General features: G+C 41.9%; 1 protein-coding gene across 1 annotated transcript in view; it reads right to left on the bottom strand.

Moving 5' to 3' along the window:
- Positions 1 to 20,001, bottom strand: part of LOC124263972 (phosphatase and actin regulator 4-like) — a 109,228-nt gene that overhangs the window by 55,158 nt on the left and 34,069 nt on the right. The window contains exons 3-4 of the mRNA XM_046698702.1: positions 7,359 to 7,517; positions 4,288 to 4,392 (exon numbers count right to left, since the gene is read on the bottom strand). Of these exons, the coding sequence (XP_046554658.1) occupies positions 4,288 to 4,392; positions 7,359 to 7,517 (264 nt within the window). The remainder of the gene's footprint in view (positions 1 to 4,287; positions 4,393 to 7,358; positions 7,518 to 20,001) is intronic.

Raw genomic sequence — 20,001 nt, 5'->3', positions numbered from 1 at the left:
TATAATTGTATATTATTGAGTGAATATCCAGTGTTACTCAGTGAGTGTCTAGTGGTACCCAGTGAATATGTAGTGTTATTGAGTGAATATCTAGTCAGAGATTTACATGGAGTCCTGTATTTGAGGGTCCCTGGGACTCATACTCTTAATTTTCAGGGGTCCTGGACACTTAAATATTATTATTAATACTGTTATTGCATTGTGTATCATGATCATCACATTGTTACAGTAATTAAATTGCAAATAATACCATAACCGAGCTAGTAGGAAACTCAGTGATAATTTATTGTCACTTGATTGGAATTTTTACAAAAGGTATTTGGCCTTTTTGAGTCCCTGTGGATGCTCTAATAAATTTTGTTGCGTCCATTGTCAAGTTTATGCGTGTAGGATGCAGGAATTCGAGTCCTGTAAATCCCTGTCTAGTGTACTGAGTGAGTGTCCAGTGTTACCCAGTGAATATCTTGTGTAAAGTAGTACTCCCCGAAGTACGTATCGTTACTTGGGAAGAACCTACTATAACTGTCTGAATACCAACAGTTCCGGTGTTACACGATAAGTCAGTTCTCTACTGAGTTCTTCAGAACACTGGCTATAAGCTGGGTATTGACTATCAAGCACCTGTTAGAGATGATCCTCACAGCTCACCTATGACCACCACATATTACTGAACAGCATGGATTTGAACATTACACAATGGCTGCTAACCTGCCTACCATGTCGACCATTACACCCCCCCAACCTACTGACCACTGGAACCACAAGACAACCAGTATGTTGAGATGTGGGTTACTGCTCCTGAAGATCACAGCCAACAACATGCTGGCTCATCCATTACACCCCCCCAACCCACTGACCACTTGAACCACAAGACAACCAGTATGTTGAGATGTGGGTTACTGCTCCTGAAGCTCACAGCCAACAACATGCTGGCTCATCCATTACATCCCCCCAACCTACTGACCACTTGAACCACAAGACAACCAGTATGTTGAGATGTGGGTTACTGTTCTGAAGCTCACAGCCAACAACATGATCCATTACACACCCCCAACCCACTCCACTTGAACCACAAGACAACAATGTTGAGATGTGGGTTACTGCTCCTGAACCTCACAGCCAACAACATGCTGGCTCATCCATTCCAACTATTTTTAGACACTCAGCATCAGTCAGAGAAGCGTGAGTATAATACTCCTGTTGATATTATACATTTTTGAACACTCAAAACCAAGGAGAGATAACTCTCTTGGCACCACTGCAGTACACGCAGTAATCCTTTAGTTCAGAGTGCATAATACCTTAAGATGTAGTATTCCATCTGCAGCTTACAGACTCTCTAAATATAGTTGCTGGCAGCTGTACACTCCCCCTTTGTTGTGCTGATTTGAAAACAGGTCACTCATAATGTTTCCAGTAGGTTGAAAAATGGAGAAGTTCTAATACAGCGGCATATGACAGTGGGAGAAATTGAAACAATTCAAGTAAATGAATCAATATGGTTGAATACAATCAATCTTCCAAACTGACAGCTATTCAGTTTACTGACTGGTAAAAATGATATTGATATAAGTAAATGAAGTGACATTCGAACAATTTAACCTCTGTTATAGTATTGAAAAATCCACAAAACATCAGTAAACTGGCTTCTCACAGCATGAAACAGACAAATGATACTTGCAGTTGCCATGGTTCAGTTCCCAATGACAGCCACATCAGTAGATAAGACACAAAGTTCAGGTCTTCACCAGAAAATATATAAAAGGTTGTCCCCTTACAGGTCAGGTTAATAGGGTGAACAATTTTCTCATTTTTATGTGCAGACATGTGGAGAATTCATCAATTACTGAACCCAAGAAAAACTACAGCCCTGTGATTACAGTCTGTATGTGGGAGTAGGTATATACACACATTGTGATCCACTACAGCCCAGCGATTACAGTCTGTATGTGGGACTATACACACACACATTGGGATCCACTACAGCCCTGTGATTACAGTCTGTATGTGGGAGTATACACACACACATTGGGATCCACTACAACCTTGTGATTACAGTCTGTATGTGGGAGTATGTACACACACATTGGGAACCACTACAGCCTTGTGATTACAGTCTGTATGTGGGAGTATGTACACACACATTGGGATCCACTACAGCCTTGTGATTACAGTCTGTATGTGGGACTATACACACACACATTGGGAACCACTACAGCCTTGTGATTACAGTCTGTATGTGGGAGTATGTACACACACATTGGGATCCACTACAGCCTTGTGATTACAGTCTGTATGTGGGACTATACACACACACATTGAGAACCACTACAGCCTTGTGATTACAGTCTGTATGTGGGACTATACACACACACATTGGGAACCACTACAGCCTTGTGATTACAGTCTGTATGTTGGACTATACACACACACATTGGGATCCACTACAACCCTGTGATTACAGTCTGTATGTGGGAGTATACACACACACATTGGGATCCACTACAACCTTGTGATTACAGTCTGTATGTTGGAGTATACACACACACATTGGGATCCACTACAACCCTGTGATTACAGTCTGTATGTGGGAGTATACACACACACATTGGGATCCACTACAACCTTGTGATTACAGTCTGTATGTGGGAGTATGTACACACACATTGAGATCCACTACAGCCTTGTGATTACAGTCTGTATGTGGGAGTATACACACATACATTGGGATCCACTACAACCCTGTGATTACAGTCTGTATGTGGGAGTATACACACACACATTGGGATCCACTACAGCCTTGTGATTACAGTCTGTATGTGGGAGTATACACACACACATTGAGATCCACTACAACCCTGTGATTACAGTCTGTATGTGGGAGCATACACACACATACGGTATTGAGATCCACTACAACCCTGTGATTACAGTCTGTATGTGGGGAGTATACACACACACACATGGGGATCCACTACAGCCTTGTGATTACAGTCTGTATGTGGAGTATACACACACATTGGGATCCACTACAGCCTTGTGATTACAGTCTGTATGTGGCATATACACACACATTGGGAACCACTACAGCCCCAGTGATTACAGTCTGTATGTGGGAGCATACACATCACACATTGGGGAACCACTACAGCCTTGTGATTACAGTCTGTATGTGGGAGTATACACATTGGGAACCACTACAGCCCAGGATTACAGTCTGTATGTGGGACTATACACACACATTGGGATCCACTACAACCTTGTGATTACAGTCTGTATGTGGGAGACATACACACACATTGGGATCCACTACAACCCTGTGATTACAGTCTGTATGTGGAGCATACACACACATTGGGATCCACTACAACCCTAGTGATTACAGTCTGTATGTGGGGATACACACACACATTGGGATCCACTACAACCCTAGGATTACAGTCTGTATGTGGGAGATATACACACACATTGAGATCCACTACAACCCTGTGATTACAGTCTGTATGTGGGAGTATACACACACACATTGGGATCCACTACAACCTTAGTGATTACAGTCTGTATGTGGGAGTATAATACACACATTGGGAACCACTACAGCCTTGTGATTACAGTCTGTATGTGGGAGTATACACACACACATTGGGATCCACTACAACCCTCAGATTACAGTCTGTATGTGGGAGTATACACACACATTGGGATCCACTACAACCTTGTGATTACAGTCTGTATGTGGGAGTATACACACACACATTGAGATCCACTACAACCCTGTGATTACAGTCTGTATGTGGGAGTATACACACACACATTGGGATCCACTACAACCTTGTGATTACAGTCTGTATGTGGGAGTATGTACACACACATTGGGAACCACTACAGCCTTGTGATTACAGTCTGTATGTGGGAGTATACACACACATTGTGATCCACTACAGCCCAGCAATTACAGTCTGTATGTGGGAGTATGTACACACACATTGGGATCCACTACAACCCTGTGATTACAGTCTGTATGTGGGACTATACACACACACATTGGGAACCACTACAGCCTTGTGATTACAGTCTGTATGTGGGAGTATGTACACACACATTGAGATCCACTACAACCTTGTGATTACAGTCTGTATGTGGGAGTATACACACATACATTGGGAACCACTACAGCCTTGTGATTACAGTCTGTATGTGGGGAAAACACGCCGCACGCACGCACGCATGCACGCACGCCATTGAGAAGCCCATTGTGGTCAGCCTGTAGTAGACTTCTCAACTCACCTATCTTTGGTACATGGTTCTGCACGTTGTCCTCAGGCTCGCGTAAAACTCCTTTTCGTATTAACTCTTCTCGACTTGTCCGCATAGATATTTTTCTCTCTAAATCTGGAAAATTCAACATGCAGTCATGACAATGCTGCTCACATGCCTGTAGGACATAAACGTTTGATAACAGACAATCCTGATGTGACTACTACACAATTTAACAAAACCTGTCAAATATCAAACTTATTTCACTGTAGTGGCTATAGTATAATATACATACCTTCCATACCAGCCTGTAGTGGCTATAGTACAATATACATACTGTCCATACCAGCCTATAGTGGCTATAGTGTATTATACATATTGTCCATACCAGCCTATAGTGGCTATAGTACAATATACATACTGTCCATACCAGCCTGAAGTGGCTATAGTACAATATACATACTGTCCATACCAGCCTATAGTGGCTATAGTACAATATACATACTGTCCATACCAGCCTATAGTGGCTATAGTGTAATATACATAATGTCCATACCAGCCAATAGCGGCTATAGTACAATATACATACTGTCCATACCAGCCTATAGTGGCTATAGTGTAATATACATAATGTCCATACCAGCCAATAGCGGCTATAGTACAATATACATACCAGCCTATAGTGGCTATAGTACAATATACATACTGTCCATACCAGCCTATAGTGGCTATAGTGTATTATACATACCTTCCATACCAGCCTATAGTGGCTATAGTACAATATACATACTGTCCATACCAGCCTATAGTTGCTATAGTACAAAATACATACTGCCCATACCAGCCTATAGTGGCTATAGTACAATATACATACTGTCCATACCAGCCTGTAGTGGCTATAGTGTATTATACATACTGTCCATACCAGCCTATAGTGGCTATAGTACAATATACATACTGTCCATACCAGCCTATAGTGGCTATAGTGTAATATACATACTGTCCATACCAGCCTATAGTGGCTATAGTACAATATACATACTGTCCATACCAGCCTATAGTGGCTATAGTACAATATACATACTGTCCATACCAGCCAATAGTGGCTATAGTACAATATACATACTGCCCATACCAGCCTATAGTGGCTATAGTACAATATACATACTGTCCATACCAGCCTATAGTGGCTATAGTACAATATACATACTGTCCATACCAGCCTATAGCGGCTATAGTAATAACATACATACTGTCCATACCAGCCAATAGTGGCTATAGTACAATATACATACTGTCCATACCAGCCTATAGTTGCTATAGTACAATATACATACTGTCCATACCAGCCTATAGTTGCTATAGTACAATATACATACTGTCCATACCAGCCTGTAGTGGCTATAGTGTATTATACATACTGTCCATACCAGCCTATAGTGTATTATACATACTGTCCATACCAGCTATAGCGGCTACAGTGTATTATACATACTGTCCATACCAGCCTATAGTGGATATAGTACAATATACATACTGTCCATACCAGCCTGTAGTGGCTATAGTGTATTATACATACTGTCCATACCAGCCTATAGTGTATTATACATACTGTCCATACCAGCTATAGCGGCTACAGTGTATTATACATACTGTCCATACCAGCCTATAGTGGCTACAGTGTAATATACATAGTGTCCATACCAGCCTATAGTGGCTATAGTACAATATACATACTGTCCATACCAGCCTATAGTGGCTATAGTACAATATACATACTGTCCATACCAGCCTATAGTTGCTATAGTACAATATACATACTGTCCATACCAGCCTGTAGTGGCTATAGTACAATATACATACTGCCCATACCAGCCAATAGTGGCTATAGTACAATATACATACTGTCCATACCAGCCTGTAGTGGCTATAGTGTATTATACATACTGTCCATACCAGCCTATAGTGTATTAATACATACATACCGTCCATACCAGCCATAGCTGCTATAGTGTATTATACATACTGTCCATACCAGCCTATAGTGGATATAGTACAATATACATACTGTCCATACCAGCCTATAGTGGCTATAGTGTATTATACATACTGTCCATACCAGCCTATGGTGTATTATACATACTGTCCATACCAGCTATAGTGGCTATAGTGTAATATACATACTGTCCATACCAGCCTATAGTGGCTACAGTGTAATATACATAGTGTCCATACCAGCCTATAGTGGCTATAGTACAATATACATACTGTCCATACCAGCCTATAGTGGCTATAGTGTAATATACATACCGTCCATACCAGCCTATAGTGGCTATAGTGTAATATACATACTATCCATACCAGCCTATAGTTGCTATAGTACAATATACATACTGTCCATACCAGCCTATAGTGGCTATAGTGTATTATACATACTGTCCATACCAGCCTATAGTGGCTATAGTACAATATACATACTGTCCATACCAGCCTATAGTGGCTATAGTACAATATACATACTGTCCATACCAGCCTATAGTGGCTATAGTACAATATACATACTGTCCATACCAGCCTATAGTGGCTATAGTACAATATACATACTGTCCATACCAGCCTATAGTGGCTATAGTGTAATATACATACTGTCCATACCAGCCTATAGTGGCTATAGTACAATATACATACTGTCAATACAAGCCTAAAGTGGCTATGGTGTAATATATACATACTGTCCATACCAGCCTATAGTGGCTATAGTACAATATACATACTGTCCATACCAGCCTATAGTGGCTATAGTGTAATATACATACCGTCCATACCAGCCTATAGTGGCTATAGTGTAATATACATACTGTCCATACCAGCCTATAGTGGCTATAGTGTAATATACATACCGTCCATACCAGCCAATAGTGGCTATAGTGTAATATACATACCGTCCATACCAGCCTATAGTGGCTATAGTTCATATATTTATATTGTCCATACCAGCCTATAGTGGCTATAGTGTAACTATTCATACTGTTCATGTACCAATACCTGTATTGATCTAAACACATAATTCTCATCTATATGGGAGGTCAAAGGTCACTCACCTACTGCTGTCTTTTCTATTTTTTCACTCTTTTTCTTTCGCCTCCATTTCCAAGGCTTGAATATTTTACCTAGAGCTGCAAACTTGCTGCTTTTTCTTTCAGGCGGAGGAGTATTAGTACCTAGTGACCCCGACTTTAGCTCGCCATTTCTTCGTGAATCTGCAAAAGACCACGAAGACATTAGAGTTCTGTTTGTAGTTGAGTTCATCATGGTTGGATCGCTTCGGTGTGGCAGCTGTGCAGCGGCATCCTGGTGACATCTGGACAGATCAAGGTTACCTTTAGTGAATGGATAACAACCTGGCAGGAATACAACCGAGATTGTTGATACACGAACAGACTGCATTATAGGTTGAAGGTTACTTCAGGTTAACCATGTGGCAGTAAGTATTAACTATAAGACCTAACACTGGTGATGCTGTAAGATGTGTGGCAGTAAGTATTAACTATAAGACCTAACACTGGTGATGCTGTAAGATGTGTGGCAGTAAGTATTAACTATAAGACCTAACACTGGTGATGCTGTAAGATGTGTAGCAGTAAGTATTAACTATGGTAAGACCTAACACTGGTGGTGCTGTAAGATGTGTGATGCAGTAAGTATTAACTATAAGACCTAACACTGGTGATGCTGTAAGATGTGTGGCAGTAAGTATTAACTATAAGACCTAACACTGGTGATGCTGTAAGATGTGTGGCAGTAAGTATTAACTATAAGACCTAACACTGGTGATGCTGTAAGATGTGGCAGTAAGTATTAACTATAAGACCTAACACTGGTGATGCTGTAAGATGTGTGCAGTAAGTATTAACTATAAGACCTAACACTGGTGATGCTGTAAGATGTGTGGCAGTAAGTATTAACTATAAGACCTAACACTGGTGATGCTGTAAGATGTGTAGCAGTAAGTATTAACTATAAGACCTAACACTGGTGATGCTGTAAGATGTGTGGCAGTAAGTATTAACTATAAGACCTAACACTGGTGTAAGCTGTAAGATGTGGTGATGCTGTAAGATGTGTGTATTAACTATAAGACCTAACACTGGTGATGCTGTAAGATGTGTGGCAGTAAGTATTAACTATAAGACCTAACACTGGTGATGCTGTAAGATGTGTGGCAGTAAGTATTAACTATAAGACCTAACACTGGTGATGCTGTAAGATGTGTGGCAGTAAGTATTAACTATAAGACCTAACACTGGTGATGCTGTAAGATGTGTGGCAGTAAGTATTAACTATAAGACCTAACACTGGTGATGCTGTAAGATGTGTGGCAGTAAGTATTAACTATAAGACCTAACACTGGTGATGCTGTAAGATGTGTGGCAGTAAGTATTAACTATAAGACCTAACACTGGTGATGCTGTAAGATGTGTGGCAGTAAGTATTAACTATAAGACCTAACACTGGTGATGCTGTAAGATGTGTGGCAGTAAGTATTAACTATAAGACCTAACACTGGTGATGCTGTAAGATGTGTGGCAGTAAGTATTAACTATAAGACCTAACACTGGTGATGCTGTAAGATGTGTAGCAGTAAGTATTAACTATAAGACCTAACACTGGTGATGCTGTAAGATGTGTGGCAGTAAGTATTAACTATAAGACCTAACACTGGTGATGCTGTAAGATGTGTGGCAGTAAGTATTAACTATAAGACCTAACACTGGTGATGCTGTAAGATGTGTAGCAGTAAGAATAAGACCTAAAACCAGAGCTCCAGATAAGATTTAACTCATGTGGGTACTGTACCCACTGTATTTCTTTGGAGTGGGTATTAAGAATGTTGAGTAGGTATTTCATTTTCCGTTACCCACTGCTTTCAAATATGTGCGTATTTCAGTCATTTTATGTATTATGGAATTGAGTAAGTTTACTAAGCAGGTATGTTCTGCCTTATGTCATACCTAATCAAAACCAACTTAAATATAATGGAAATGATTTCATAATGAATCACTGATCCTATACTGACAGTACAACACTTGTCCTATACTAACAGTACAACTTGATAGCAATCGATGTCTTTTTCATTATGCAAGCGATTTTTATAAAAATATTCCGTAAGCATTTGTTTTAAACTTTTTGCGTATCTAACATTTTAAATGCGTAATTGGTATGCAACAATTATTTTTCAATGCGTAATTGGAAATTTGAGTCCTGGCGATATGGAGCCTTACTCTGAAAGAGTGGGTTCAAATCCCAGGTGGGACTCAACCTCCGAAAAAGTACTAGAATCTGTCCTTTCCTGGGAAAGTGGAATCTCAAATACAAAACATAACATATATGTTGCATTTTATACTCTTTCTAAAAGGCATTGTCTATCCTTGGAAAGCTCATTTGACATACATCATGCTCCACAGAAAGTCTATACTTGTTATGCTGCATCAGTCATCTGGTGCGAGGGAGGGATGGGTCTCCACTGGGGGGACCCTATGTGTTGAAGTACTAAGTAAAACAATGACATCAACTTGAGCAGTGGGTAAAAGGCACAAGTGTGACAATATTTGTGTTTAGCATCAGGTGCACGAGACATTCTCCACCACAGTGACTGTGGTACTTGGTGAGGCCGTGTGACCAGGAAGATAATGGCTACTGAGGTTGTAGCCCCAAAAGTGCTACATTCCTCACACTTCAAACAGGCGTTTCCTGCACTCACTACATGAAGCAATGCTAACAAATGCTCAGAATATTCAAAGTAAATATAAAAAAATTATAAATGAAATTGATCCGTATTCGAAATATTCATGAAAAGAAAAACTCTTTGTGTGTGCATGTGTGTGTGTGTGTGTGTGTGTGTGTGTGTGTGTGTGTGTGTGTTCGTGTTCGTATGTGACTGCCTTCATCTTCTGTGTTTTATGCTTTGACTGTATGTGTATGATTGTGACAGGGTGTTTGACACTGTACTCGACAATATTCCAAATGTAATGAAGCTACTCTGTCAAAAGTCTTGGCCATACAACCCAGGGATTAACACCATTAGCATGACTTTACATTGTTGGGATACAAGGATATGCATCAACCAAGTAAGCCTGACCTGTGACCAAACTGGCTTAGTAGCCTCATAACACAAGCATGGCTTCATGAAGAACAATTCTAAACCAGATCTTTCGGGAGGGACTGCATTTATGACTGTCAGTGTTAGTGAAAGAGTGTGTCTTGGAACAAGATCTCACCTGAGACCCTGATTATATGTCACAACTTCAAGATTTGATTACTGACTGACTGAAGTACCTTGGTTATAGTTCGAACACCAGCAAGACGTAACAACAACATTGAATACTAAATATATATCCATGTGTTCATGAGCAAATTTCTGAGTGAACATCCACTGAGGGATTTTAGTCAATATGTATCAACAGCAGTCAGGGTGTGCGACCTTGATTTAACTCAAACACCATGCGAGGCCATGTTCCTGACAGTCACCACAAGGGGAGACAGATATCTACCCACACTACTTATATAATGATGTTTAAACATCTACATTAAATAAAGAATAAAAAGCCTATGCAGAATTGAACTAAAGCATAAAATGTTGAAGTATAAGGAACAAGTAAACACTCTTCAACAAAACTGTTTACCCAAACTGTGAATTTTACAGGGTGACGCTATCTTGGGCATTACGTGACCTTCAGGGCTACCTACTGTTGGATCATCACAAGGTGACTCTCCTCCATTGATTGTTCCCCTCAATAAATACCCGCTCAATCAGAACTGGGTTCAGTGACGTAATGGCAGTCCATATTGACTAATACACCTCCATATACACAGCATAGCAATGCAAGCCTTTATAAGTTATCAATCATTAAAACAATACAAGAACCCTGTGGAATGGTGGGTGGGTATGGAGAGCACGGTCTATATCCTGGATCAACTTTATAGGTATTATTGCTGAAGCTAGGGTCAAGATCTAAACTGTAACATGTTCTTAAACAATACTTTGATCAATACTGGATCAGGATTACTTTCCCAGCCCTTGAGGTCAAGCTGACTTATGGTCAAGTAGGCAGTCAACTTCACCAAACAGTGTTATTGGTGATACGCCAAGGCGGACACCAATATACCTACACCTTCTCACAGTGACATAGCTGGTTGTCACCAATATACCCACATCGTCTCACAGTGATATAGCTGGTTGTCACCAATATACCTACATCATCTCACAGTGATATAGCTGGTTGTCACCAATATACCCACACCGTCTCACAGTGATATAGTTGGTTGTCACCAATATACCCACATCGTCTCACAGTGATATAGTTGGTTGTCGCCAATATACCCACATCATCTCACAGTGATATAGCTGGTTGTCACCAATATACCTACATCATCTCACAGTGATATAGCTGGTTGTCACCAATATACCCACACCGTCTCACAGTGATATAGCTGGTTGTCACCAATATATACCCACATCGTCTCACAGTGATATAGCTGGTTGTCACCAATATACCCACATCGTCTCACAGTGACATAGCTGGTTGTCACCAATATATACCCAAATCGTCTCACAGTGATATAGCTGGTTGTCACCAATATACCCACACGGTCTCACAGTGATATAGCTGGTTGTCACCAATATATACCCACATCGTCTCACAGTGACATAGCTGGTTGTCACCAATATACCCACATCGTCTCACAGTGATATAGCTGGTTGTCACCAATATACCCACATCGTCTCACAGTGATATAGCTGGTTGTCACCAATATACCTACATCATCTCACAGTGATATAGCTGGTTGTCACCAATATACCCACATCATCTCACAGTGATATAGCTGGTTGTCACCAATATACCTACATCATCTCACAGTGATATAGCTGGTTGTCACCAATATACCCACACCGTCTCACAGTGATATAGCTGGTTGTCACCAATATACCCACACCGTCTCACAGTGATATAGCTGGTTGTCACCAATATACCCACACCGTCTCACAGTGACATAGCTGGTTGTCACCAATATACCCACATCGTCTCACAGTGATATAGCTGGTTGTCACCAATATACCCACATCGTCTCACAGTGATATAGCTGGTTGTCACCAATATACCCACATCGTCTCACAGTGATATAGCTGGTTGTCACCAATATACCCACATCACAGATCTCACAGTGATATAGCTGGTTGTCACCAATATACCCACATCGTCTCACAGTGATATAGCTGGTTGTCACCAATATACCCACATCGTCTCACAGTGATATAGCTGGTTGTCACCAATATACCCACACCGTCTCACAGTGATATAGCTGGTTGTCACCAATATATACCCACATCGTCTCACAGTGATATAGCTGGTTGTCACCAATATACCCACACCGTCTCACAGTGATATAGCTGGTTGTCACCAATATACCCACACCATCTCACAGTGATATAGCTGGTTGTCACCAATATACCCACATCATCTCACAGTGACATAGCTGGTTGTCACCAATATATACCCACATCGTCTCACATTGACATAGCTGGTTGTCACCAATATACCCACATCGTCTCACAGTGATATAGCTGGTTGTCACCAATATACCCACATCGTCTCACAGTGACATAGCTGGTTGTCACCAATATACCCACATTATCAGCTGGTTGTCACCAATATCTCACAGTGATATAGCTGGTTGTCACCAATATACCCACACCGTCTCACAGTGATATAGCTGGTTGTCACCAATATAACCACACCGTCTCACAGTGACATAGCTGGTTGTCACCAATATACCCACACCGTCTCACAATGATATAGCTGGTTGTCACCAATATACCCACATCGTCTCACAGTGACATAGCACGTTGTCACCAATATACCATAATCGTCTCACAGTGATATAGCTGGTTGTCACCAATATACCCACACCGTCTCACAGTGATATAGCTGGTTGTCACCAATATACCCACACCGTCTCACAGTGATATAGCTGGTTGTCACCAATATACCCACATCGTCTCACAGTGATATAGCTGGTTGTCACCAATATACCCACACCGTCTCACAGTGATATAGCTGGTTGTCACCAATATACCCACATCCATCTCACAGTGACATAGCTGGTTGTCACCAATATACCCAATACCGTCTCACAGTGATATAGCTGGTTGTCACCAATATACCCACACCGTCTCACAGTGATATAGCTGGTTGTCACCAATATACCCACATCGTCTCACAGTGACATAGCTGGTTGTCACCAATATACCCACATCGTCTCACAGTGATATAGCTGGTTGTCACCAATATACCCAAGTCGTCACACACTCACAGTGATATAGCTGGTTGTCACCAATATATACCCACAACGTCTCACAGTGATATAGCTGGTTGTCACAAATATACCTACATCGTCTCACAGTGACATAGCTGGTTGTCACCAATATATACCCACATCGTCTCACAATGATATAGCTGGTTGTCACCAATATACCCACACCGTCTCACAGTGATATAGCTGGTTGTCACCAATATACCCACACCGTCTCAGTGATATAGCTGGTTGTCACCAATATACCCACACATTGACATCTCACAGTGATATAGCTGGTTGTCACCAATATACCCACACCCGCCTCACAGTGATATAGCTGGTTGTCACCAATATACCCACATCGTCTCACAGTGACATAGCTGGTTGTCACCAATATACCCACACCGTCTCACAGTGATATAGCTGGTTGTCACCAATATACCCACACCGTCTCACAGTGATATAGCTGGTTGTCACCAATATACCCACATCGTCTCACAGTGATATAGCTGGTTGTCACCAATATATACCCACATCGTCTCACAGTGATATAGCTGGTTGTCACCAATATACCCACATCGTCTCACAGTGATATAGCTGGTTGTCACCAATATACCCACACCGTCTCACAGTGATATAGCTGGTTGTCACCAATATACCCACACCGTCTCACAGTGATATAGTTCGTTGTCACCAATATACCCACACCATCTCACAGTGACATAGTTGGTTGTCACCAAGATATACCCACATCATCTCACATTGACATAGCTGGTTGTCACCAATATATACCCACATCGTCTCACAGTGATATAGCTGGTTGTCACCAATATACCCACATCGTCTCACAGTGATATAGCTGGTTGTCACCAATATACCCACATCGTCTCACAGTGATATAGCTGGTTGTCACCAATATACCCAAGTCGTCACACACTCACAGTGATATAGCTGGTTGTCACCAGTATATACCCACAACGTCTCACAGTGATATAGCTGGTTGTCACAAATATACCTACATCGTCTCACAGTGACATAGCTGGTTGTCACCAATATATACCCACATCGTCTCACAATGATATAGCTGGTTGTCACCAATATACCCACACCGTCTCACAGTGATATAACTGGTTGTCACCAATATACCCAAGTCGTCTCACACTCACAGTGATATAGCTGGTTGTCACCAATATACCCACACCATCTCACAGTCATATAGCTGGTTGTCACCAATATACCCACACCGGCTCACAGTGATATAGCTGGTTGTCACCAATATACCCAATTCGTCTCACAGTGATATAGCTGTTTGTCACCAATATACCCACACCATCTCACAGTGACATAGCTGGTTGTCACCAATACACCCACACCGTCTCACAGTGATATAGCTGGTTGTCACCAATATACTCACATCGTCTCACAGTGATATAGCTGGTTGTCACCAATATACCCACACCATCTCACAGTGACATAGCTGGTTGTCACCAATATACCCACATCGTCTCACAGTGATATAGCTGGTTGTCACCAATATACCCACATCGTCTCACAGTGATATAGCTGGTTGTCACCAATATACCCACACCGTCTCAGTGATATAGATGGTTGTCACCAATATACCCACACCATCTCACAGTGAAGACTAGCTTTGATACATGATAAATCTCTATCACAGGGTCTAACTTTGATACATGATAAATCTCTATCACAGGGTCTAGCTTTGATACATGATCAATCTCTATCACAGTGACTAGCTTTGATACATGATCAATCTCTATCACAGGGTCTAGCTTTGATACATGATGAATCTCTATCACAGGGTCTAGCTTTGATACATGATGAATCTCTATCACAGGGTCTAGCTTTGATACATGATGAATCTCTATCACAGGGTATAGCTTTCATAAATGATAAATCTCTATCACAGGGTCTAGCTTTGATACATGATGAATCTCTATCACAGGGTCTAGCTTTGATACATGATCAATCTCACTCACAGGATCTAGCTTTCATACATGATAAATCTCTCTCACAGGGGCTAGCTTTGATACATGATGAATCTCTATCACAGGGTCTAGCTTTGATACATGATACATTTCACTCACAGGGTATAGCTTTGATACATGATAAATCTCTATCACAGGGTCTAGCTTTGATACATGATCAATCTCTATCACAGGGTCTAGCTTTGATACATGATGAATCTCTATCACAGGGTCTAGCTTTGATACATGATCAATCTCACTCACAGGGTCTAGCTTTGATACATGATGAATCTCTATCACAGGGTCTAGCTTTGATACATGATGAATCTCTATCACAGGGTCTAGCTTTGATACATGATAAATCTCTCTATCACAGGGTCTAGCTTTGATACATGATGAATCTCACTCACAGGGTCTAGCTTTGATACATGATGAATCTCTATCACAGGGTCTAGCTTTGATACATGATGAATCTCACTCACAGGGTCTAGCTTTGATACATGATGAATCTCTATCACAGGGTCTAGCTTTGATACATGATGAATCTCTATCACAGGGTCTAGCTTTGATACATGATCAATCTCACTCACAGGGTCTAGCTTTGATACATGATGAATCTCTATCACAGGGTCTAGCTTTGATACATGATGAATCTCTATCACAGGGTCTAGCTTTGATACATGATCAATCTCACTCACAGGGGCTAGCTTTGATACATGATGAATCTCTATCACAGGGGCTAGCTTTGATACATGATGAATCTCTATCACAGGGTCTAGCTTCGATACATGATCAATCTCTATCACAGGGTCTAGCTTTGATACATGATGAATCTCACTCACAGGGTCTAGCTTTGATACATGATAAATCTCTATCACAGGGGCTAGCTTTGATACATGATGAATCTCTATCACAGGGTCTAGCTTCGATACATGATCAATCTCTATCACAGGGTCTAGCTTTGATACATGATAAATATCTCTCACAGGGTCTAGCTTTGATACATGATGAATCTCACTCACAGTGACTAGCTTTGATACATGATAAATATCTCTCACAGGGTCTAGCTTTGATACATGATGAATCTCACTCACAGGGTCTAGCTTCGATACATGATGAATCTCTATCACAGGGTCTAGCTTTGATACATGATGAATCTCTATCACAGGGTCTAGCTTTGATACATGATAAATATCTCTCACAGGGGCTAGCTTTGATACATGATGAATCTCTATCACAGGGTCTAGCTTTGATACATGATGAATCTCTATCACAGTGACTAGCTTCGATACATGATGAATCTCACTCACAGGGACTTGCTTTGATACTTGATAAATCTCTATCACAGGGTCTAGCTTTGATACATGATGAATCTCTATCACAGGGGCTAGCTTTGATACATGATAAATCTCACTCACAGGGGCTAGCCTTGATACATGATGAATCTCTATCACAGGAGCTAGCTTTGTTACATGATAAATCTCTATCACAGGGGTTAGCTTTGATACATGATCAATCTCACTCACAGGGGTTAGCTTTGATACAGGATAAATCTCACTCACAGGGGCTAGCCTTGATACATGATGAATCTCTATCACAGGGTCTAGCTTTGATAAATGATAAATCTCACTCACAGGGGCTAGCTTTGATACATGATCAATCTCACTCACAGGGGCTAGCTTTGATACATGATAAATCTCTCTCACAGGGGCTAGCTTTGATACATGATAAATCTCACTCACAGGGGCTAGCTTTGATAGATGATAAATCTCACTCACAGGGGCTAGCTTTGATACATGATAAATCTCACTCACATGCATTTTATACTCTTTCTAAAAGGCATTGTCTATCCTTGGAAAGCTCATTTGACATACATCATGCTCCACAGAAAGTCTATACTTGTTATGCTGCATCAGTCATCTGGTGCGAGGGAGGGATGGGTCTCCACTGGGGGGACCCTATGTGTTGAAGTACTAAATAAAACAATGACATCAACTTGAGCAGTGGGTAAAAGGCACAAGTGTGACAATATTTGTGTTTAGCATCAGGTGCACGAGACATTCTCCACCACAGTGACTGTGGTACTTGGTGAGGCCGTGTGACCAGGAAGATAATGGCTACTGAGGTTGTAGCCCCAAAGTGCTACATTCCTCACACTTCACACAGGCGTTTCCTGCACTCACTACATGAAGCAATGCTACAAATACTCAGAAATATTCAAAGTAAATATAAAAAAACTATAAATGAAATTGATCCATATTCGAAATATTCATGAAAAGAAAAACTCTTTGTGTGTGTGCATGTGTGTGTGTGTGTGTGCGTGTGGTCGTGCGTATGTGACTGCCTTCATCTTCTGTGTTTTATACTTTGACTGTATGTGTATGATTGTGACAGGGTGTTTGACACTGTACTCGACAATATTCCAAATGTAATGAAGCTACTCTGTCAAAAGTCTGGGCCATACAACTCAGGGATTAACACACTTTACATTGTTGGGATACAAGGATATGCATCAACCAAGTAAGCCTGACCTGTGACCAAACTGGCTTAGTAGCCTCATAGCGTTTGTCGGTCGTGGACTCCAACGTGATCTGAAAAGCCAGTCGAGTCGTGCCGGGGACGATGACGTCGTTCGCGCCTAGGTTGGGGAATCGAACCAGCAGCATTTGGTTTTGATCGAATGTGCTCGGATTGTTGGTGATGGTCACCGACTGACGCTTTGACACTGAGCGGCTCTAGATTTTCGGAAAGGATCTAGCTTTCGTCCATAATGCGACATTGTTTATATTGAAACTATGTATATTATAAGTTTAATATAAAAAAAAAGTGGCGGACGTTATTCTCATGGACGATTTAGACGTACTCCAGCTGAACGATGACGATGATGCAGCAGCCATGGACACCTCGTTCATGGCGGACACTGTGGGCAACGAGCTTTTAAAGCAGGCTGTGGACGAGTATTACGATGCTTTAAAGCATGATAAAAATTAAGTCGAACCATTGGGTCGCGACTATCCGAAGTTCAAATTCGACAACGAAGGGACTCTGCGATTGAAAGCTCATCCGGAGGTCGATCTCATGAACAAACACACGAGAAAAACGCTCGCCCTGTCGACGCTATCCAGTCACCATGGTGGTAGTCAACTGATCAGTGATGAACTAAACCTGCGAGATTACGGCGGCGCACGACCCAAACAACTTCCGCCGAAGGTCGTCCGAGATCTGCAAAACATAAGGACCGAACTCGGTTACGCTAGCGCTGCTGATCCAAGAGAAATGCCCCAGTGCACCAAAGAAACTTCGGACTAAATCGAAAAAATATTGGTCACGTACTCGAACGAACCCTTGCCCGGTTCCGAATTTCCTCTTAGGGAACTTCGGGGTCTAGACGAAGCCTTGAAAAACGAGCACGGAAAACTCATGAACAACATGGGTAAACTGAAAGAAATGAACGAGCACATCGCTCGCGAGAAAGGAAAACTCAGGATGGTGGACGACGACGATGAAGCCACGAAAAACATCATCGAGAAAAGATTGCACGACCTGGAAGACAAGAGACGGACCAGATTGGAAGCCGCTTCCTCCAACCAGGAAGTCTTCCGATCACAAATCATGGACCGAGTCTTGAACGAGGACACCACGTTGGCCAACAGGATCCGAATTCTGTTCCGGGAACAAGGAATAACCATCGCCAGCGTTCTGATGGCTTTGGGCTTCATCATATCGACCCTGGTCGTATCGCTGATGGGCAGTGGTGGTACACCACCACCAAGCCCATCATCATCATCAGGCAACAACGTCAGATACTGGATAAAAAAACATTTGAAATCTCTCCAACATTTGAAATCTCTCGGCAAAGCCCTGGCTAAACTGGCTGGTAAAGCTGCAGAAGCACTTCCTGGCATCTTGGGAAGCATCGTTTCCTGGTTGTTAGGCTTCTTGTCGAAAACCGTCGCTGTGGCAGGTCTGGTGTACGTCGCGGCTAAAGAATTTTTAACTAAATGAGGCACAGTCCAACCGCGATCCCGCCGACCACCATTGCCGTTTTGCACTCAACGTGCCGCTGATTGTTTGCCTGCACGTGTGGGGGTAGCTGCTGCTGCTGTTGTTGTGGTGGTGCTACTTCTACTTCCGGTGTTGGTGCCACGATGCCCGTTGTTGGTGACACGACTCGACTCGCGTTATTGACGTCCTGGTTCAAGCCAAACTTTTGATCAGCGGTAGCGATGACGATTTCATTGTTGTAGCCCACCACACGGTTCACCCTCAGTCGCATGTCAATCGGAGCCATATACAGTCTCGCGCCGAACACGTAGTCGACTTTCAACGGGGCGTATTCTAGTGCGTTTTCATAGCGTTCGATGGCACTCGGTAGATCAACCGGTCTAGCAATGGCATCCTC

This window comes from Haliotis rubra, unplaced genomic scaffold, assembly GCF_003918875.1.
Source record: "Haliotis rubra isolate DU_JTF1 unplaced genomic scaffold, ASM391887v1 Scf90, whole genome shotgun sequence".
Taxonomy (NCBI): domain Eukaryota; kingdom Metazoa; phylum Mollusca; class Gastropoda; order Lepetellida; family Haliotidae; genus Haliotis; species Haliotis rubra.
This window is presented reverse-complemented; position numbering and strand designations above follow the sequence as displayed.